This window comes from Athalia rosae, chromosome 7, assembly GCF_917208135.1.
Source record: "Athalia rosae chromosome 7, iyAthRosa1.1, whole genome shotgun sequence".
Lineage (NCBI taxonomy): Eukaryota > Metazoa > Arthropoda > Insecta > Hymenoptera > Athaliidae > Athalia > Athalia rosae.
In genome coordinates, this window is record NC_064032.1 from 11,126,380 (window position 1) to 11,149,945 (window position 23,566).

A 23,566-nucleotide genomic window follows, 5' to 3' on the forward strand; every position below is an offset into this window, starting at 1 on the left:
GTTAGCAGAAATAACTAGCAGAAAACATTCTAGCAGAAAACATTCTAGCAGAAAACATTCTAGCAGAAACCATTCTAGCAGAAAATAGTCGTGTCATCACACACGTGCGAATATTTTGGAGTAACATTATCTTTGTCATATCATGCTACAAGCTCGTCGAAGAATTTTAGATAGCGTAAAGTGAAATAAAGAAAAGATAGGAGTGAACCATGTTTCAACTAAAAACTCTATTCTGAAAATATTCTTCTATATTTCATCAGAAAAATGTTGAGATCGTGTATCACTCATCGTGTTTCTGTGATAAATAGAGTTCTGGAAGTTCTGGATGCATCAAAAAATGTGAATTATAACTCATATGGTTTTATTCGATGCAAGTCCGGTGAGTTTATTTCTCTCATATCTTCTAGCCTTAAAAATTTTACATTTTCATAAGCCTCAACGATATAATGAGTATAATACTAGATCACGACTCGTTTCTATTATTTTTTTCATGTAGACGAAACTGTTGTAACAATTGGGGATGTTGCCAAAAAAGTAAAGCAGAGTACAAATCCAGAATATGTCCCAAGAAAATATCGTAAGTTTCTTGGTCATATTTAAATTGAAGTCTCTCTCGATAAGCTTCATAACGGTCTAACATTTGATTCAATTTTTCAAGTGCTAGCCAAATCCAGCCAAGAGGAACTCAAACACTTGAAATGGATGTTGCAAAAGGACCTGTTGGGTCAGGACATTTTTTTGGTTGGCGGTCCAGGTCGTACGCGACGCTGCCTTGCCTTAGCATTTTTGGAACTAACAGGGAGAGAGGCTGAGTTCATAGCACTGTCGAGAGACACAACAGAAGCTGACCTCAAACAGCGTAGGGAGATTGAGAGTGGAACTGCCAGCTATAAAGATCAGGGTGCAGTAAGAGCTGCCATTAATGGAAGAGTTCTAATCTTGGAAGGCATTGAGAAGGCTGAGAGAAATGTACTTCCGGTTCTCAATAATTTACTTGAAAATCGCGAGATGCATTTGGAAGACGGCAGATTTCTCGTTCCTGCTTCAAGATATGATAAATTACTACAGGTAAAAAGAGTCGATTATGTCCGGCAGTCAATGTGGAGCTGAATGACGAAAACTTAGCCCTCCAAATTAATGTTCACAGAACCACAGCCGAGAAGAGCTGGACGTTTGGAAATTAGTCAGGGTGAGCGAGGATTTCCGAGTAGTCGCTCTCGGGCTGCCCTCGTCTCGTTACCCAGGTCATCCCTTAGATCCGCCGCTTCGTTCTCGATTCCAGGCTCGTCATATTCCTCAGACATCGTTTAGAGTGAGTGTTTAACTTCCAGTCAGTTTCAACTTTCTTGAAGGCCTAGAATTTTATTACTGCTCTGTAAGGTTCGATCGTACGCGATATGCGATATGCTATGCGATAAAAATGATCCTAAATGTAATTGGAAAAGTTGAATAATTATGCACTGTTTAGGAAATAGGAGTAAATACTAGAATAACGCTGGGAATGGCAATTTCATTAAAAGTTTCACAGTCGAGTTCATAGTCAGTAAGCTGCCGCGGGTCACTATTCGCGACTGAAAACCGTGGAGTTGTAGAAATCTCAATCAACTATATTGCCTAATTCCATCAAGCGTAAAGGCCCTTGAAATAACTCTCATTATCAGCTAATACCTCGGAAACACGCACGCCACCGAAAAATATGTGATAGTGTACAACCTAGTCATAATCTCCTATATCGATTTACACACGCATTCCCGAGCTGAACACGTATCTTCGGATCGATGACATTGCTTTTTTTCGCTTGTATTACTTTATTTGTATTTCAGCTTTGTTCATTTAATTGAAAAATGTCATTAAAACGCAGACCAAAAAAAAAATATTAAATAAAAGGAATGACATATATTCAATTTGGTTCTATGCTATACTAAACGAAGTGACGCTTGCTATGATAATATGGCAACACGCATCGTGTAATTAGCACGTGTCAGCAGGATGACATTTCCGATTTTTCAACCCCCAACTTAGCGTTGCTTGGTCCTCATGGGGTATAATAGTCACACGCCCTGAATAATTTCATTTCGCCACCCACCGCGATCTGAATTGCTCTCATTTTCAAATTTAAAATAATTTCAATGGTTCTTCCGTGTTCAATGTACCTGTACGCATCAAATAAACTACCTACACAAAAATAATCTTACCTACTCCGCAACTTTTGCATTATGTGCACCTCTGAAAATCGACATCCAATATCGGTTTCGAAAATTTTGTCTAAAAGGTTCACGCGGTAATTTTCCAAATCGCGGCCCTGATCTCATTATCGCGTGATATCTTTTTTCGAGGGATTTTTCGGCTGTGAGATACTGGATCACGAGCGATGTTCTATCGTTCATAAAAGGAGGAAGATGAAGAAAAAGAAGAAAAAAAACAGGGAGAGGGAGGGAGGGAGAGAGAAGAGAGAGAGAGAGGGGGATAAATTCCAGTTAGGCTGGGGGTTGTTTTGCAGGAAAGAGGGGCAGAGGGAAGTCTAGCAACCCCCGCAGCCTGTCGCTGGAAGTACATAAGGCGTTTCGGTGGCAGAGCGACGGTCACAGACGTCGCGGTCTTCCATCGCGTGCCTCGGGGCAACCCTCGAAAAGGGATCTTCAACTGCTCTATGTTTGTCTCCGATCCCTTCGCAGTAAACTCGACTTCGTATAACTAGAGTCAATAATATTTATCCATTGAACGCAAAAAATTAAACGTGCTCCGAAGCGGACTTCAGGATTTACAGAAAAAAAAACAAAGAAAGGAGACTATCTCTGGCACATGTCGTTGAGGATGCCAGCTATATGGTCTTCCTCGGAGAGACCGATTTCTGTGCGCACCGTGTGGGTAGATGGTGTTCGCCACGCGATATTGACACCGGACGATCCGTTGGTCCATCAAGTTCAGGTACAACCGCGAAGGAAGTCTCGCCCCCCAACGTCCAAAGGTTCGAACAATTGTCCACGGCAGGGTTCTGGTGATTTCTCTCCCGAAGTATCCACCGACGGTGAAGATTTGCGCGACTGTTTTGTGAATCTCCACGTAGTGGTAGAGAGAAACGACATCGACAACAGGGATGGTAACTCCGCGCCTTCTACGTCGCGGGCTATACTTGGCGGGAATAACTCCAACGCAACGACTATCTGCCCAAGGGCGGCGATATTCTTGTCCAAAAATGACGGTCAACCGCGTTCACCCGTTTCTGGTAATGATTACTACAATTGTGAATCAAAAAACACACCGTTACAAAAAATACTGCCGGATTTTTATTGCGGCAACGTTAACAGAGACCAGGATAATTCCGGTTCCGCTGAAACTGTCGAATCGAATAACAAATTACCGGAGATTCAGCAAAACTCATTGTCGGAAAGAGTTCTTCAGTGGCTGGATCTCTCCGGACGGGTCAAAGAGTACCCAAAGGACGTGAACAATTCGTCCAATTCTTCCGGTCAAAGAAGAAAAAGTGACGTGTTCAGGAGAAGAGGAAGTTCCGCCGTCATTCCTAAGGAAAGAATACTCGTGCAAAATTATACCCTGCAGACAAATCCACGAGACAAAAATACCGGGAAAGATTATCCGATGACGCAACTGCGCGGCAACAACAACGTCAACGGCAACAATCATCTGCAACAACGACTGCAAGATGAAACCGGCGCGAAATCCTTGGGAAACGAAGTTCCAGTAGTCAGGTCATATTTTGTTGATAAAGTAAACCAAAGCGGGGCATCGAATTTACCAGAACCCAAGTTTTCCGAAGACTCCGAATTCGACGGTAAACAGAGTCTCTGGTCTCCCCCTCGGAAGCCACAGCTACACATTTTCATGCCCAGTCTCGCAGGGGCAAACGAAAATTTTTTATCATCCATTGAATCGTTCCGCGATTGATTGTGCCAACGTGGAAAATTCCTGTTCAGTATTCATACGCTCGCAAAATGCTTTCGAGTTATCGGTGTGCAAGTTACAAGCCTTCCTCTCGAATAATATTTCAAGAAGAGTGAGAAAAATATAGATAATGTTGTGTGAATTATTGGGGGTTTCCGAGAGTCGATGCAGATATTCGTTATGATATTCTGCGCGTAAACTGGAGCCGGTGCTGTTCGCTCAATTATCCTGGAGGAGTTCTCTACATACTATAGTCTACACAAAGGATAATTTCACCGAAACATGATACGCTTCGTAACAGTTGCTTAGTCCTGCAGGCTTTCGTGTCCATAGTAAATTTTCCGTCTATATAACAACGTTGATAATTCGTCTCCGATACTGTAACTGTATTAATCCGGAAACGATAACGTTAAAACACTAATAATGAAAATAATGATAATAAAGCTTAAAATAATGATAATAATAATTATAATCATAACGTCAACGATAATAACAATGACAATTGTTTTCGACAATCTGAACGAATGTCGATTATAGACCATGCGGCCAGCGTACGTTCTATCGCGCACCGCGGGGGGCGAGAGCTTCCAACATGTAAACCAATTTATCAAACCCGCCGGATCCTCTCGAATTAAATTGCGAAGGTAAATAATTGTCATAACAATCATGATAATGAAAATATTACGTAAAAATAATGAACAAAAAATGAAGAGAGGAAGTACGTTGCTCGTATCACCTGAAATTTCAAGCTGTAATCATATCGTTAGTACCTGGATGGGATGTCACCGTATATGTTTAATAAAATTGGTATAAATATTATAATGCGATTCCATATGAGACTACTTGTTTCGTATCGTGACACAAATTTCTTCGCTACATTTATCGGCGTATATACGTAGGGTGCAACTCATCCAGATACAGCGAAAGGGTTGACATCGATGGTTATAAAATTGACGTGTCTCGTTAAATTTTCGATTCGTTTCGCGGGGGTAAAATAAAGTTGGCTTTTTGACACGGGCCGCAGGGCGAGATCCGTAGTTCGTGACGGAAATTTTCTACTTTTGTTATCGGCCTATTTTATCCTTCTGCCAACACAGAAAACAGAAGAAACCAATATATCAAATGGTTAGGTAAAACCCACGCACAGGAAACGAGTTAAAGGCGAAATTCTCACGCAATGTACGTCGCTCGTATTCTACTTTTTATCCCAAAAACACGGATGGCTTTGAACCACGCAAAATCGAGGGCAAACTCTGGATATCTCGTTCTATACATTTGGCAGGGACCTCCGGAAGTGTTTGAGATTTGATAAAGAGAAAAATGATTTTTTTCACCTCTTCGGAGCTACCAGGATTTCGATTATTCTTTCCTATTCTTTGTCTCAGCCTCACCAGCTGCATTACAACACCTTGCAATCGATACCGTGACAGAAGCGAGTAAACCTAAAACGGAAACAGAGGCTGAAATTGCGAGGCATGCATACACCATATTACCATACACCGTGGCTCCATATATACATTAGCTATACTATGATAATTTACTGGCTACGCTATTTTACAAATTGTTATCCTGCACCCCGTAGCAAGGTCTAGTTTTTATTTTCCCATATTTCCATTTTTATTATCCCTATATTTACACCAGAGACTTTGAAACGCCTAACGACGTGACGCGGGAATATACTTATGTTCTCTCTGTTATAGCTGGCGTTGAATATTGTTTAGGATTCTTTTAGAATAATCTGAGTACCTCCGAAGTCCGTGCCTCGACATTGTAAAATTATTACTTTTGATAGGTATAAACCTCTGCAGGACGTCGCGTGATTTTGTCGCATCCTGCGCGTTTCAGTGTGGAATCCGTAAAGTACATTAACGCTATGTCGGAATAGAGAATTTCCAGATTCTGCAATCGCTATAATAACTTCAGAAAAGAACCGGCTACGGGATTGGCGAATAGTTTTGCTAAACTTACACCTATACATATATAAATGCACAAGTTATTCTCGATTTAAGAAATGTCCACAGTCCACCGCAGCAGCGGTATCACCCGCACCTTCGCGAATTATACTAAAATCTTTGCGATCTGCAATAATATACACAGGTATATGAATATTATATAAGAAAGTTTTTAATTGCCAATTCATTTCATCGATGCACGCAATGAACATAATTTTAAATTTTGTTTCAACTGAAACTGTCGCTATGCGCGTCGTCCTTACCCGGCCGGTATTTCTATACGTAGCCAACTTTTTCTTGAAAAACTTTTCGCGTGCCAAATCTGCGACGAGCCCTAACCGTTCGTATTCCATAGCCGTTGTGACCGGAATCACTTTCTGCAGTAGATAGGTGTATAACATATACGGCGTACGTAATCTCTCCGATCGAATCGGTTTTTGTCGGTAAATCCGCGAGGATGCACCAGCGGCGGAACCGTTCGCGAATTTTTTTTACCGCATTACACGATTCAATTGAAACTCGCCGGCGATTCGAAACCGAAATAATCTAGCTGCGGATTGCGTGCGGATCGGTAGTTTTGCTGAAGGCTCTCCTCGCCACGGAAAGCTCTTGATGTTAATCACGTTGGATTACCGTTCCTAACGCTATCCAGCAGCATTCCACACACGGAGTCACGAACTCTTGTTGGGTAACTCCTGTTATATATACGTCACCGTGCACGTCTATCAACTAGATTCTTCTCCAATCCGCAGGATCAGTTGGAAAATTTGAAAGCGATAGCCCCCGGCGTGGACAGTGTAATTTTATCGCAGCTATTGTCTTGCTGTCATGCCCTCGTTACAGAGGACGCAGTCAATCTCGGTCTCCCGGATTTTCCGTTAGAAAATCTGTCCGCCGTTGTCAAAATTCTGGTGAGTTGATTCAAAAAGAGAGAGAGAGAGAGAGAGTGTCACATCCATCGTTCGGTCGATTCTATGAGTGAAAGCTTGCTCTTTATTCCAGGATAATTTTCCCGCTCTCACACCTTACGACGCCTTCTACAGACTTTATCCCTACAAATTATTTTTGGGAAAAGAAGGCAGGGACGCTGTTGAAGATATATTGAAAACTTTCGAGATTTTGGGTTCCAAAAATTCGGAAGATCATTTTAAGATACAGAATTCTACAATCGAGGATAATTTCGCACAAGTTACCATAGGGAATGGCCACTCGGAATTCAAATTCAGTGCAAGTTAACTCATCGTTTATTTCGCCACTTCTCATCGTTAGCAAACATTAGTTGTTACATTTTTCGTCTCCTTGATCAGGTCCCTTCTGGCTGTGGTGAGACCATCGGTGTCGGCACGAAGATCGATTTCGTGGACACGAGATATCAAAATAATCTTTTGGCCGAAATGATGCAGTCGCATTTGGTGACAGATTTTTGTTTCGTTGGACCAAAAGGCTGCGGAAAATCAACGACGGTCAATAAGTTCGCTGAATTATTGGGCTACGATATCGAACCCATCGTACTCTATCAGGCAAGCAAATCCTCCCCCCTCTTCAAAAATCTGTAAGATTGCTGTGCGAAACTGATAGATATTTTCTCAGGATATGACTTCCAGGGATTTGATTCAGCAACGCACCACCCTACCGAACGGGGACACGGTCTGGAGGGATTCGCCTCTGGTCCAGGCAGCTTTGGAGGGAAAGTTAGCTGTGCTCGACGGAATACATAGAATCCATCCGAGCACGTTGGCTGTCGTTTACAGACTCGTACACGACCGTGAACTTCAGTTACACGATGGAAAGCGACTGATGAGGGCCGACCGATACGAGGATATAAAAAATGAGTATCAAAAGTCTGACGAGGACATGAAAAACTCGGGAATTCTCAGGGTACATCCGTCCTTCAGGGTGATCGCCCTAGCTGAACCTCCCGTACCGAATAGCTCGTCGGCGCAATGGCTCAATTCCGAATTACTCAGTTTGTTTCTGTTTCATGAAATGCGACCACTCGACGAGGCCGAAGAAACGCGTATAATACAGTCAAAGGTGCATTTCGAATAGAGAAAAAAAACAAAAAAAAACACTTGTATAAATTTTCTTCGCCCATTGGACATTCTGGATCATTATTATTGCTTTTTCTAGTTCGGCACAAGCAGCAAGGCGTTACTTGACATAATCAAGTTGACTCACACCTTACGATCCTCCTCAGATGCTACACTACAATCTTTGGCGTGTTCTCTGAGTACCCGTCAGTTATTGAGAATAGCGGAAAGAATGCACAAATTTCCAGGAGACGAGGCTTACGATGCCGTCCAACGGGCTTGTCTGGCTCGTTTTTTACCCGCTATACCGAAACAGGCGTTAGAAGACAGTTTATCTCAACTGGGTATCAGCAAATCTACGGAAACCAAGACGAAAACGAATGGAAAGTGCGAAATTTCGGGTGACAACGTCAAAATCGGAGAGACGACGGTCGAGAGATATCGGACTGCAGCATTGACAAAAGTTCCCGATATTCTGTTCTACGACGTACCTCAACACGTGGCTCTACTGGAATCTCTCTTGCAAGATTTCACCCTCGGACAAAATCTGCTGCTCGTTGGTAACCAGGGAGTTGGAAAGAACAAAATTGCCGACAGACTTTTACAGCTTATGAACAGACCGAGGGAATATATTCAACTTCACCGTGATACCACGGTGCAAACTTTAACTCTCCAACCGATGGTGAGAGACGGGGTCGTAGTTTACGAAGACTCTCCCCTAGTTCAAGCTGTCAAACTCGGTCACGTTCTTGTAGTCGACGAAGCGGACAAAGCGCCAACTCATGTAACATGCATTTTGAAAGTATGTATAAATTATACCGTCTACTGCCGTATCTTCTCTATTCCGATGATTCAATTTTTGTAAAAAAAAAAAAAAAAAAAAAAACTTATATTCAGACGCTGGTCGAGTCCGGGGAAATGATACTATCCGACGGCCGAAGAATCGTCCCCTCTTATTCTCCGCTTGAAAATTCCGAATCTCGGATAAAAATGCACCCGGATTTCAGAATCATCGTCCTCGCCAATCGGCCGGGTTTCCCATTCTTAGGTAACGACTTCTTCGGTGCCTTGGGTGATCTATTCAGTACACATTCCGTAGACAATCCTAGCATTGAGAGCGAAATTCAGCTCCTCAGAGAATACGGACCCGACGTCGACGACAAAATCATTCAAAAGCTTGTCAAAGCGTTCGGTGAATTACGGAGTATGGCGGACCAAGGATTGGTTTCGTATCCGTACTCGACGAGAGAAGTTGTCAACATCGTTAAACATCTACAGGTATATTATTATACACCTTTCATTTTCTTGCCGATTTCAGATTTTTCCAATTCACGTATCAAATTTTTGGTAAAACTTAATTTTTCAGAAATTCCCGAACGAACCATTAAGTAACGTAGTGCGGAATGTGTTCGACTTTGACCGTTACAGTCCGGAAGTTTTCGAGACACTCGTGACCATACTTCACAAATACGGTATTCCGTTGGGTACCAGTCCCAAGAATGTGGCCTTAGCTAAAGAGTAAGACTGTATTGACAGCTGGTAATTTACGGGCACCTGATTCTCAAAAGAAATAAAAACTGAACAAATATCCCTTTTGAATATTTTTTGTATCAGAAGCAATACATCACCGTATAATAGAGCCCGTTATTTTTTGTACCGTACTGTAACTATAATAAACAATCATAAGAATCTGCGTTCGTCTTACCCCCCGTATCTTCCTTCGCAGAATATCCCTTCGCGACATCAAGTTCGCCGGGAGTTGGAGCGTCGTTAATCGGCCGGAGATTCTCGGTGTTCAAGAGCGTTTCGTTAAGTTGAAAGTCCCATCTTTTCCAATTCGGAGGCAGCATCTTCTGGACCGAACCGAAGCAAGATCCGGATGGTTTACCGAGCTTCAAAGCTACTGGACCATTCCCATGAGCGATACAGGGACCGTCGCAGGACTCGCGGTTTCACCGGGCTCGAAAAACGATTCCTCGGACGACGTGATACACGCGCTCACCACAAATCCTTTATCAATATTCAGCATGTCTTTAGAATCTGAAGAGATTGACGAAATTTCTATTCAAGGTTTAATAGCTCCGGCTCGCGGTAATCGGCCGCGATTCACCATGACAACCGATAGATCCAGAAATATTCTACTCCACGAAGAAACTGTAATTACATTCGTGAATACGACATTCGGACAATAACTCGAAGCGGACTTTGTCCGATAATTTCAATTTTTCTTCCGTATTTCTGTTTCAGTCCAATTCGCTGCTTCTCATAAACCCTGAAACGGGCGCTGTCCAGGCGCTTCACTCATCCTCGTTTCTCGAATCCGCTGGTGACACGTTGTCACGAGCTTTGCGCAGCGGCAATCTTACTTGGCAGCTGAAAACAGATCTGTTGAAATCCAACGATCAGATTATTTCATACACAATCCACGCAAACAAACTCGAAGTTATCGATTTAAAATCCATGAGTGCCTACTCGATGACCTTGCCCTTCAACGTAGATTCGATTTTCTTATCCTCCCCCTCGAGATGGCTGGTGCAAGATATTTCCAACGGCAAATACATCCTGGAGAAAGAATCCAGCTCGTCACCGTGTCCGAATGTATTGAAACCGATCGACCAAACGAATTTCGACGTTCAGAAAATGGGTTGGGTTCTCGGAGGAAGCTGTCAAAAACTCAACGATGAGTTGGTCGGTGACGTTTTAGAACAGAAAATAGAATCGCCCAACAGATTGCTGGTCACGGACGACACCTACGCAACTTTAGCCGTTGGATTTCCAGACTTGGACAGTTCAATTGACATTTATTATTGGCCAAGAAACTCTCGCGTCCGTGGATACTGTCCGCCGATCGTATCGGAAAACGGACAGATCATCAAAACGGTTTCTTCGGAACAAGTACCGGCCGACATACTACCCGGAGGTAAAAAACAGCCGGGAATCACGGGGTACCTCGAAGTTGTGGATGTCGCTCACCGCAAACTCCGTTACATACCGATACCGGAGTAAGATGCATATTTTTTTTTTCCACCGATATTTCTCTGGTATCTGTCGGCCGTTGTTTGACGGGGTATTTTTGTTTGTTTTTTTTCTGTTTCAAAGACCGGGTAAAATATCACCGGTCACCGAATGGCTCTACACGACGAATTTGCCGGTCTACGTTGCCTCGATGTCGAACGAAAATCACGTGACGATAGACGCGGGAGGGTGCATTCGACTTTGGGAAACGGCCGTCACCAGCATAGCCAAGTCGTTGGGTGAATGGCGAAAAATGATCGGCGCCGACGGTGAATACTTGCAAATGACCAAGGAGAGATACTCGGGTCTCGACGTTAGCGGGCCGAAGCACGGTAAAGTCGACCCCAAAAACGAGCCGCACGTCGGGGGCAATCAGTGGGCCGGTGGAACCGGAGGTAACGAACGAATTTCCGTGCACCCTTAATATTTCATCCGTACCGAATGAATCATCATCGATGCTTCAGGTAGAGACACCGCGGGACTTGGTGGAAAAGGAGGCCCCTATCGTCTGGACGCCGGTCACACGGTACACCAGCTGAGCGACGAAGAGAAGAACGCGGTACCCGAACACGTGAAAAAAGCCGCGCGCGAAATGGGTTTGCGCGCTTTCAAGCAGCGATTGAGGGACATTCGAATGAGCGAATACGACCACCACCTCTACACGCAGTTCAGCGACGCCGTGAATAAACAGGTCAAGGCTCTCAGGGTGATTCTCGGTGAGTAATTCATCGTTGAAAGGTCGAAGCTTGGAGCTACATAATTATTGTTCACCGATCAGGAAGCCTGCAAGCCAAGAGTAAAGAACGTCAGTGGTCCAGGCATCAAACGTCCGGTGAACTTGACGATACTAAATTGATCGAAGGATTGACGGGAGAACGGACTATATACAGACGGAGAGCTGAACAGGATCCCGAAGTGGGAGCGCCTCAGCTGAAGCCCAAAAGATTGAAACTGGTCGTTGACGTTTCCGGTAGTATGTACAGATTCAACAGCTACGATGGAAGGCTCGACAGGGAATTGGAGGCGTGTGTCATGGTCATGGAAGCTTTTAGCGGATACGAAAACAAGTTTCAATACGACATTATCGGGCACTCGGGTGACGACTATCGCATAGATTTCGTCAATCATTCTCAGCCGCCGACCGACAACAAGCAGCGGCTCGAAGTTATCAAGGTAGAGAGAATTTGTCTTTCAGAAAAATGTAAATCTCCTCACAAATTTTCATCCATTACTCGGATCTATTCCAGACGATGCACGCGCATTCCCAATTTTGTACATCTGGAGATCATACCCTGGAGGCGACGCGTCACGCGATTACGAATCTAGCGAAAGAGGAATCCGACGAATCAATCGTCGTCGTACTTTCAGATGCGAATTTGGAACGTTATGGAATTCCGCCTCAGAGTTTCGCTAAAATTCTTACTTCGAATCCCGACATTAATGCTTACGCTATTTTCATCGGTTCTCTCGGTGATCAGGCAACGAGGTTGGTCCTTGATCCGATATATATTCAGGCAATCTATATTCACGTGTTCCCTGACACGATAATAACGAATTTTCCAGATTGACCAAGAAGATGCCTTCCGGTAAAGCGTTCATCTGCATGGACCTTAAAAATATACCAAAAATATTACAGCAAATATTCGCCGCATCTGTGTTAAGCACGGTTCGTTGAGAAGTTCCGGTGGTAATCCGATGCGTTGCATGGATCTATACTCCATTCCCACATCAGTGCAGATACAAGGCACATTGTAAATATCTCGTGAATTTATACATCGGTTAGAAGCGATAAAAATAAAAATAGTTTTGCAAGAATTTCGCGGGTATTTTTTTGTTGTTGTTGTTGTCACCGGAGCCCTTTTATCAAATAGATGTACAACAGCGATATACACGAGCATGACGGGGTCAAAGTCCCAAGGTCTTTCGCGGAGCGCGATGGCATTTCGCGTCCGTGTGCCTCGTTGCGCCGAATCGAGTCACCGCGGTTCGATTCCCTCGGCATTTCCCCCCCCCCCCCCCCTTGTTTCAACGTCTCCGCGCCACCCCCGACATCCCCCCGCGTTAGCTTCGAGATATCGAGCATGCGATTTTTCGACGAGGGGATGAAGCGGGGAGCACCGGGTCAGTCGCGCGCTGTCCGTCGAATGGATCGGGTGTGGCGACGCGTCCAGGGAGCATCGGCAGCCGGGGGTGGGCGTCGCGGCGCGACCGCGTGCTGCGGATGCCCGACGCAACCTTGTCAACTGCACGTGGACCAACGTGCCAAGCGGGGCGGCGGGGGTCGAAAATCGCGAGGTGGCGGCGGCGGCGGCGGTGGTCCGCGAACGATTGTTTGCGGATGTCAGGTTCAGCCCTGCCCCGTTCATCCCGTCCTCGTGAGAGTGAGGAGAACCCGGCCTTCCACCGCCGCTAACTGCAACGCGTCGTCGGCGGCCAACGCGAATCGCGAATGTGACTGCCCTCAGGATCGTCCTTGCCCCCATACACCGAAAAGCTCAGTTCCGCGCAGGGTGCGACGCAGGTAGAGTAACACGTTAACGATACACTTCACGTTCCATCTAATTTCAATCGAGCTTTTCAAAGCTCAATCGTTGTTCCGGACGGTGGTTTCTTTACAATATATTTTCTTTCCACCCCGTCCCGCGAATGTTGGATGAAAATGAAACGACGGGCTTCGCGTAGCTCAACAGCTGTCCGCTGCACCCTATACGCTTCCGTCACAATCCAAACGCGGAAATTTCTCCACCACCGATTGCGCGTAACACCTGGGGGGTTCGTGACCGGGAGACTATCGATTCTCCTGGCGTTATTCACGGGATATTTCCAGATTACTCGACTTCGAATTTCATCCGGATAAATACGACGAGATCGGGCTCCTCGTGCTCACCGCGTTATACTCTCGTCGCCTCGTGTTCACGAGACGTAATAAAAATCCCGAAATATCTTTCAGATGCGATTGTGCGGAGCAAGGGTCATCATCCTGTCAGCATCCGCACCACGTGGCAGGCGTCGCCGGTACACCTTGTCGTCGTCCCCCTTTGTCGTCGTCGGGGATGTCGAACGGTGGTTGCGATTGTGCCGACAAGTCGTCGTGTCCTCACGTCGTTGCAGGTGCGGATAGTGCGAGTTGTGATTGCGTGGCAAAGCCATGTTACCACACGGTTAAAACGCGCGGCGGTAATCGCGTCGGTTCGCAATTGGGCAATTGCAATTGTACGGCGTCTTCTTCGTGTCCCCACAAACCGGCTTCGGAGGGACGTATAAAACGTGTCAAGTGTAGAGTTAGGAGAGCGGGATGTGCTATGGCCAGATGTACCGCCGAACTGGCGATGCTTCACCTTCATTGGGAACTTGCCGCGGAATGCGCACCGTGCAGACCCAGAGCACTGACGAGAAGACTATGCCGCAGACAGCAGAGTGACAATGAACTGTATCGCAGCAACAGTTTCAAATTCGAAAGATTCGAAAGGAGCAGAGAAGAGCAGACAACTCCGCTCAAGAAACAGGTGAGTCGGAGGTGAATTTTTATAGGAATGAAACTTTCCGAATTTTTATCATATAGGTGAAATTAGCGATGTAACATAAGGGTGCGGTGTAATGACCCTACATCGGAATGCCTCTCATGAATCAATTGCGAATCAGCCGGTTACTCGCGTACCGATAACGACTGCTTCGACGAGGACACGCCGCGTTGTTTTTTTTGTTTTTTTTTCGTTTTCGCGAACGAGAGTTCAGCAGTCGATATTTCTCTCGTCCCTGTTGAAAATCGCCGATGCGCGCGGGGCGAAGAAAGATGCAGACCGATACCGACGCTGAAGTTATAAAATTGCGTAACGTCAAACGAATAGCGATATACCACTAGGTACGCATTCGAAAACTTACAAAGGTCACGAGTAATGAAAATGATGATGTCGCGTAGTGTTTCACCGTGAGAGGAGTAATTAAGGGATCCTGATTACGCTATCAAGCGCACGACGGACGCTGTGTCGGTAGGTGTGGGATCAATGTTCGCGAAATCCTCGTCCACACAGCTGTGATATTATCGAAAATATTTTGCGCATGACCGTGCACAGGCCAATGCCACCGACATATTTAAGAATTTTTAATTCCGCAACAGCTCGCGCTAAACTATCTTCTTTTTTCTCTAATCTATTTCGATGCAATTTGTTGCTTCGTTCCGCAATCTCTCGATCCCAAGAATTTTCTGCGTACGTATCGTCGCACGAAAATTTTCAAAATTTTTTCTCACGTCGGAAATCGTACGAGTTCAAGAGATATGTACGCGATGAAAGGAATGAATTGATCACAGCGATAACGGGAGAGAAGGATCAGGAATGGAAGCGAATCGAACAGGGGAAAAGAACATATGGTTTGAAATAGAGATTGCGTCGTTATATAGCCAGAGAAGACACTTGGCGGCTGCATAACGAGCACTTTCGAGTGCTTCTCGGAAACCACATGCGACGAGGACTAAAAGAGAGAGTTAATCAGCCATTTTTTATCGTTCGTTCTCATTCCCACTATTACCTTTGATTTCAAAGGGAAGATCATTTCGAGTCGCTGAGATTCCGCTCATTGTTTTCAGGTTCAATTCAAACTTTTCTAAATGTTGTTTTGTTTGTTGTTCAACATCCCGAATCACGCGGCGTGCTCACATCCAATTCAAGCGCTCAAGTAGTTGGATTCTAAATGATAATCTGATACTCCACAAGTCAGTGAGTTTCATCATTCATTCGCTCGATCATTTATTTATTTATTTATCTATCGTTACTTGGGGTCCAGGTCCATCGTTCCACGTCATTCTTCCAGGTCTATCGCTCGTCAACTTTTCAGACGTCAAAGTTATGATGAGTACGGCTACTACGGTATATACGCGTGAGAAGTTCATCGACCTGTGGCAAATATATATACATATAGAAACGTGGATTCCATCCTCACTTCAAGCGGGCTTACAAAATTGCAAGAATGAACGGAAATAAAAACGTTATCTTCATCGATGCGTCTGTCCAACATCCTCGGGGACGAGTTGGGGGTCACGAGTGCACCAAAAAATGGGTACAACGCTCGATCGCGAGACCAACTCGTCGTATTGATTACGCCGGTACGGTGGTAGCAGCTGACCCGCCGTAGCCGCGTATTCCTCGCTATTCCAACGTGCTCTCCTTACCGCAAACTTTTACTACCCATTGGTATGTGTGAATTACACCGTTCGAATCTCATCTTTCCCTACGTCGGTACTGAACCGTGGGCGAGAAAATTTAAACACGACATCGTCTTCCGAGAGATTATTCATCGCTTCGGCGAAGGATCATTTCGCAACAGCTGTCGAAAGAATCGGGTAAAGTGGCGCTGGCGTTGCCTCATTGTCAGCCGATTTGGTGGTCTCGCATAAAATAAGTACAGTGAAGGTATTTAAATTTTATTGCGCCTTTTTTTTACTCCTGAACAATTTTTGCTGATTCTCTTCTCGTGTCATTTATACCGCATTTTCCGCGATCCAATCCAGAAATTCAGCTACTCTGGTGAAAACAGTGGGATATCCCCTTTGCGCGCATCCAGCCGCCCAAGAGACGAGACCTGTTAGTTCGTCATTAACGGTCAAAGGTCCTCCGGAGTCACCCTACACAAATATTAAACGTACAAATATACTGCAGGGAAAACGTAACCGGGGTCATAGTTTCTGCTTGCGACAGATCTTTATATCGATATTCACTTGACAGGATCCTTTTCCTCCCTCCGGAACGTCCGCGCAGACCTGCGAGTCGCTAACTTCCAATCCTGCCTCCGCGACGTATATTCTTTTGCAATAATCCTGATCAGATATCTCGATAGTGACTATCTGAAGCAACTTCGGACTCTGACCTCCACTCTAAAAACGTTGTCTCATAAGTATATCATATTCGCGCTATGAATATAACGGATCGTATAGCCAACCCTGTCTCGCCCCCATCCGGAAACCACGGCGGCGTCTCCCGTTTTCAGACTTTGGTCCGCGCTCGGAAGTTTCACGTACCGTACGACGTTGGGAATCTCGAGCAGAGGTTCGGCGAGCTGTGGTATAAAAAAAAAAGGAATCGTCACGAGATATCGAATTTTCCAAAAACTCACGAGATCCGATAATCGCGCGGTCGTCATTCACCTCCAATAGAGCAATGTCGTTCCTCCATGCGTCCGCGGCGTTGTAATTCTCGTGAATCTTGATTCGACGAACGGATCTAACGATCCCCTGATCGTAATCGAATACGTCGTTGGTTCCGGCAACAACGAGCAACCACCTCGCGCTCTCTCTTAAATTCAATTATCGATCGATCATTCGATTGAAAACAAGTTTTTCAACAATTTTCTCACCCTTCGACGCAGTGTCCTGCCGTTATGACGTAATTCGCGTTCAGAACGGATCCTCCGCAGAAGTGAAAACGGCTCAGCCGTTGCAGTGATACCTGAAACGGTCTTTCTCCCGGTTTGGCGGTCGTCCCGTTCACGATCCTCCCGGACACAGGGGCTGGGATCACGTGGCTCGGAAAGGCTGAAATCCAAGGGCGACGTAGCGAAGATATATTACAGAGCCATGACCGTTCCCGTTGTAAAATCGAATGATCACGTGTATAATGAAATATTCAGGAAAGGTGACGTGTGATGAGTATAGATATGGAGCACCGTGAAAATTATTCTTTTTCTGATCATACAGATCAAACTCAATCGAAGCGAGAATCTCCGTTCCAATTTTTATTCGGTGCGATCACAAAAATTATATAATCGAACGCCGTCGCATTCAGGATTATAGCAAAATTCGAAAGAAGCCAATTTTTACTACTTGAATTCTCTATCAGGATCACTTCATTGACAGATTGATCCATGTCAACGAAAACAATTTTCTACAACGGTAGAGGGAAACCGGTTAATTGCCATCATTTTTCCGGTCCGAATGAAAAGTCGCTCGTTGCCCTCCTGCACCGTTGTAAATAATATTACGTTGACCTCGGAGAAAACTGTTTTCCGCATCTCGTACGAAGTTGAGAACACCTCGGACTACGCATCGGTGCTCACCTTTATATACTCGGCGCAGAAGCGACAGTTTTCTCGTTTTCTTAACAATATACTATTTTAGAACGTCTCGAAGAACATCATTGTTTCTTCCGTCCGATTGATTCGGTAATTACGTAGTATAGAAACTCACCCGAGCAGGCCGAAAGTCCGACGGAAATTATTAGAGTCGTCGTTAGCCACATTGCGATTGAATGATCCGGATGTACGATGCCAAACGATCTTTTATACCGTCAGAAACTCGAAATAAAAAAAAAAAAAAAAAAAAAAAACCCAAGTGAAATTCACATCTAACAAATATATCTAATACATGTCAGATAGCGTAATGAGGGCTTTGCGAGTCAAAGATAAAGATTTCTTTGTTATTGATAACTGATTCGACCGAGATCTGGCATCGCGATATTGCGATTGAAAAATTCATTCGGGTATCTTCACTCCGCATTCTTCTCTCTCTCTCTTTTATCTCATTCAATTTTCATTCGATTTGCAAAACGCGCGTGTGACGCGTCTCCGAATTCTCCGACAGCATGACCTCGCGGTGATTAAGAAGACATGTGACCGATCAGCATCCACTTTTAGCATCTAAAGTTTACTTCACATCGGTATACGGAAGAGCTTTCGTCTGGTTCGTATCGATAACGATACCTACGCTGTGATAACTACTGACAAGCTTGATTAACTTAACAGCAAAAACTAAAAGGCTGCCTCATTGACGAACAATTTCCGTCCTGTACTGGGTAACGTTCTCTTCTTCAATAAGTCATTCTCCAACCGACGGAGGAAAAGATGCGAATTAATGATTCGAAAAAATTGATCACGCTTCGAGTGGAACACAACGTTGGTCATGAGCCTGGAATCGAAATGATCATTCGTTGTGCACATTTGCGGAGTTCCCGACGCGGTTCTTCAGCCGCATCGTTACAGAGGAAAGAGCGGAGCGAAGCTGAGGGCCCTACAAAAGCTGATTGGCCGGTCAGCTCTCGACTGTACGTATTACACCGGACGGATAATGCAGGCGTACCTCGTACCATTTGCGAGGATGCGATCGGAGCGAATCCTCGGCGCAGAATTCTATTCGGAATACGAATCTCCGATCATTTCTCGTTTGTTCGGATGCGTCGCAGCGCGGGCAGCGGTGTAAGAATCGCTAACAACGCAATTACGCCTCCCACCCCCGCTGCCTCGCAGGACTCGACCCCTTCGGCGTCCAGCGGAGATCCAGGTGGTAATTTAAACGGGAAATCGAATCATTTACGACGAAACTGAACCCGAATCTATTTCACAACCAGAAAATGGAGAGGCGATTTTACTGTCATATGTCTAGTTTGGCACAAGCAGAAATTTGAAGACCAGAATTGCGATATCTCAATTTTTCGTTCTGTAAAACGAAAAGTTTGCGAAAATCTGCGCGTTTTAATGCAGAGATTTGATTTGAATATTAATAATTTCAGGGTCAAAATAAAAAATTGTGTCTACTAATCGTGAGCTCAAAAATGAACGAATAGATTGCCAGTCACCATTTTATAGTGTATAATAACGCAATGCACGTATTCATAAATATATTTGGAATTTTTTTTTTTTTTTTTTCGTACACTCTGTGCCTCAGATTCTGAAGCAAAGGCTTTCCTGAAGCCTATGCTTTAGTATGGCAAAGCGGGCCAGAATTGATCTCCTTGAGTATACTCCAACCCATTTAACTGGCGCATTTTCACATATTTACTTTCTTGAACGGTTACATAGAATTTCGCAGAAATGACACCTTCATGGGATGCCGCCGATCGGGTGGATCAAAGGGTCAATTTACGAGGTGTGAACAAGATCTTTATCAGGTGTTGACAGCTCGTCTGACACCTGCTAAAAATCACAGCAGAGTAAAAAAAATGGGAGACTGAGATTTCACACCTCATCATCCATTAAAAAGCCATAAATTATGTTTAAATTCCGGCGCGTGCCGGCCGTCACTATGCCCGACGCACGTGTAAAAATTGGGCGGTGGCAAAAGTGACGTAGATGACATGACCCTTCTGATTGGTGGGTCGGAGTTTGCCACCGAAGTCCGCGCGGACTGCATTTGCCCAATGATTTTTACATATGGATTTCGGTGTGAGAAAGCTCAGAGTGGTGGGAGCACACGGCGTGAGGCGGTACGCCGCGGAGCGTTAGAAAGACGAACGAGATCGAGAGCGCTCGAGCGCAGCGCGCTAAAATGTAAAATCTCGAGCTACTTTACCGGCAGTCACGTTTTCCGTCTGCATGTCGCGAAAACGAATGATCGGAATTCGATGATGAAATTGAAATTTTCAAGACGTGTTCTCGTAATCATGGATTTGGTTTTGATGTTAGTTTATGTATAGTAGCATTTGGAAATTTGGGTTTCTGGCGTTAATGAATGGTCCGAGCATGGTTTCCGAGACCGCTCAAGACGCCAATAAAGTTTCATCAAGTACGAAAAATTTTTCGAAAAAAGTGGCGTGTTTGACGTGGAATGCCGCATGTATGGAATACCCCTACGTACTCAATATTCCCATCGTATGCTTTGATAATTGAAAATACCGGCCTTCCGTCATTACCCACAATCATCTCTTGCTTTTATTATTTAATAATTTTTTTTTGCTCTCCATTCGATTCGCGTGTTTTCTTTCAATATCATTCCTTTGCTTAAGATTGTATTCTTCAGATTCCCGCGAATTAACAGTGGGGATGGGGAAGGTGATGATACACGTATTGTAGTATGTTAGGTATAAGGTATACAACCTGCACAGCTGATTTCTTCGTTTCTTACTTTTTGTTATACCATCCCTTGCCACGTAAGAAAACATAAATGGAAGATTGAATGAACAGATGAATGAACACGAAAAATGAATAAAATAAAACAAAAACAAACCAAAAGGGATACACCGAAAATTGAGAAGTAGGAATATTTGAAAAGTTTGAATGACGGAGAATAAAAAAAATTCAAAGTATGAAACGCAACGCAGAGGCAAAAAACACCGCAAATTTCGAAATATTTCCAATACCGAATTCAAGAATGTTTACAAATTGTTTTCAGTCATTTCGTTTATTACCAAGTCTGTCACAAAAATGATCAATTATTCGAATTAAAAGGTGACTCACCGACGGAATTGATATGGAGATGGAATTCAATCATGAGGAAAAAATTTCCATTACATGTGCTCTTGTATACGCAGGACGGTTAGTTTCTAGTTTTGATCCAGGGTCTGGAAAATAATGAATTAATGTCTCAGTATTTTAAAACTTATAATTAACTGAAAGGACGCGTTTCCTTAACCACCCATGAACGCATCGTACGTTCAAGAGGTAGCGTCCTCGGCTCGTTTCGTTTTTTTTGTTTTTTACATAGTGGAACGATCGCCCGGAGCCCTATGCAAACCACTATCAGCTCAGCATCCCTCCTTCAGTGGCATGGAATCTATAGCTGTATAGAGAAAGCAAGTAGCAACAAATTGGACATTGAAAGCGGAAATATTCTACATAATATAGCATAACATAATAAGCATGAGTGATTATATAGACGTAAATTTCGATTGTTATACGTACATGCACATGGAAAGAACATCTTATAAATATAGATGGACAATGAAACTTGCACAAGACAACACGCACGTTAACATGAAACATTGGCACAACATAGACAAAACATATGGTAGTACATAAAATATTTATGCAAAACAGTTAAAACAGATAATCATCAATCATCAATATTAACGAATATATATGCACATACAGAATACAAGACTCTCAAAATATTAACGACGTTGATAAATTTCCTGAAAATAGAGAAAACAATTGTCAATTACATTATTATAAATTTGACAGAACATAAAAATAATTATCAGAATGAAATGGATTTCAGAAAGACATACATAAAATATCAAGCAAAAAGAGACAAATAAACTGCATTGATGGAATTTCTGTAAAGAGAAACAAAAATTGTTGATTCGAATGTGGATCATGAAACCTGAAACAGAAAAACAAATAATAATTAATCATCAGATAACAATATAATTGCACAAAAAGAAATCGAGCAATATCAGAATTATATGCAGTGAGATAATAAAATATTGCATCATCGGTGAGATTTCTGTGAACAGATAAAAATTGTTAATTTAAATACAGACGATGCAACCTGAAACAGACGAACAAGTGTGATCAGTACAAGACTATCAAATAATGAATGAAAATTAAAAACAGCAAGAAAATATGGAAAAAAATAAGATCCATCAGTCGGTGTCAATTATCATTCCCAGATGATGCGCACCTGAAACATAAACCGAACAAGTTACTCAAATTTCTATGGGTTGTAAAATGAGAACTTTGTATATACGTGGAACCATAAGTAAAACTTTTTGGTTTCATTGATTCCAATCAAGAGGTTTTCCATTTCGGTTTTGGGAATAAGAAAGTTTTTTCGAAGATTTACAAAGTGAGTAACTTTCGTAATTCCCGATTTTTCGTAATAATTTTATCTCCACTTCGAATAAAATTCGATTAAAAATATGCGCAATGTACTCATCCTGGAACGCATAGAAAACTGTATTAGTAGCCAGAGACAGCCTGCGAACAACATCTCATTAATACAATAAAATGAAATCTGAAAACTGTAAAAAAAAAAAAGAAATGACAGATGAAAACGGTTTATTTGTAGGTGATAAATGCGGTATTGGATATGCCCAATACTGCATTTTGGTCAACTACAAATAAACTGTTCCCTCTGTTCAGCATCCGTGAGCAAATCTCGTGAGTTTGGATTTCTGGAATCAGAAAGCAGACCAGATCTATTAGTAGCCAGAGACAGCCTGTGAACAAAATCTGATTAGTAAAAAAAACTGAGAACCGAAGACTGAGAGGAAAAAAAAAAAAAACGACAGATGCAAACGGTTTATTTGTGTTTGACGAATGCGGTGTTGGATGTGATGATTGAAATAAATTTTCACCCCCAAGAAATAATTGCGTCGACAATTTTCAAGCTAATTGTGTAAAAATTAATTTGACAAGAGTTGACGAACATTTTTCGGACATGAAAAATATTCGAATCAGCATCGCCAATTACCGCATTTTAATCAACTACGAATAAACTGTTTTCTCTGTTCAGCATCCGTCAGCAGATTCCATAATTTTTTAATTCTGAAATCAGAAACCAGACTGGATTTATTAGTAGCCAGAGACAGCCTGTGAACAACATCTGATTAGTTTTGAAACTAGAATTAAAAAATAAGAATATGAAAAGCACGAGCAAAATTATTCACTTCTAGTTGATAAATGCAGTTTCAGGATTTGACGAATTTAACATTTTTTCGCTACCAAAAAACGTTCGACAAATATCTCCAAGTTTATTCGACTCTGTAAACTTTCTGAAAAAAAGGTTATTTCAACAAATAAATTTGGCAATAGGTATCAAACATTCTTTGGTGGCAAGAAATATGCGATTCGTCTTATCCACTACCGTTTCTATCTACTACAAGTGAAAAAATTCTCTCTGCTTGTCATTCCCGAGTGGGACATGAGATCCGAGAGTCCCTGAAATCAGAAAGCAAAGTAGATTTTGATTAGTAGCCAGAGACAGCCTGCAACAAAAATCTGATTAGTACGAGAGTCTTAAAA

General features: G+C 43.3%; 3 protein-coding genes across 3 annotated transcripts in view; 2 read left to right on the forward strand and 1 right to left on the reverse strand.

The window, feature by feature from the left end:
- The first annotated feature begins 93 nt into the window (after positions 1–93).
- On the forward strand, positions 94–12,715 carry LOC105689627 (von Willebrand factor A domain-containing protein 8). The gene is made up of 18 exons (XM_012406786.3): positions 94–379; positions 497–577; positions 659–1,068; positions 1,148–1,312; positions 6,608–6,766; positions 6,858–7,082; positions 7,163–7,375; positions 7,446–7,889; positions 7,986–8,687; positions 8,783–9,163; positions 9,252–9,403; positions 9,612–10,041; positions 10,133–10,887; positions 10,985–11,295; positions 11,365–11,616; positions 11,679–12,073; positions 12,148–12,386; positions 12,464–12,715. The coding sequence occupies exons 1-18, from the start codon at positions 265–267 to the stop codon at positions 12,573–12,575; spliced, it is 5,541 nt and encodes a 1,846-aa protein (XP_012262209.2). The 5' UTR covers positions 94–264; the 3' UTR covers positions 12,576–12,715.
- A 313-nt stretch (positions 12,716–13,028) lies between these two features.
- Positions 13,029–23,566, forward strand: part of LOC105689597 — a 79,095-nt gene continuing 68,557 nt past the window's right edge. The window contains exons 1-2 of the mRNA XM_012406736.4: positions 13,029–13,421; positions 13,851–14,406. Coding sequence (XP_012262159.3) covers positions 13,045–13,421; positions 13,851–14,406 — 933 coding nt within the window. The 5' untranslated portion in view covers positions 13,029–13,044. The remainder of the gene's footprint in view (positions 13,422–13,850; positions 14,407–23,566) is intronic.
- LOC112694892 (trypsin-1-like) lies at positions 16,307–18,197 on the reverse strand. The gene is made up of 6 exons (XM_048659193.1): positions 18,078–18,197; positions 17,249–17,426; positions 17,040–17,187; positions 16,835–16,951; positions 16,614–16,769; positions 16,307–16,520 (listed from the first exon to the last, which is right to left on the reverse strand). The coding sequence occupies exons 1-6, from the start codon at positions 18,127–18,129 to the stop codon at positions 16,377–16,379; spliced, it is 795 nt and encodes a 264-aa protein (XP_048515150.1). The 5' UTR covers positions 18,130–18,197; the 3' UTR covers positions 16,307–16,376.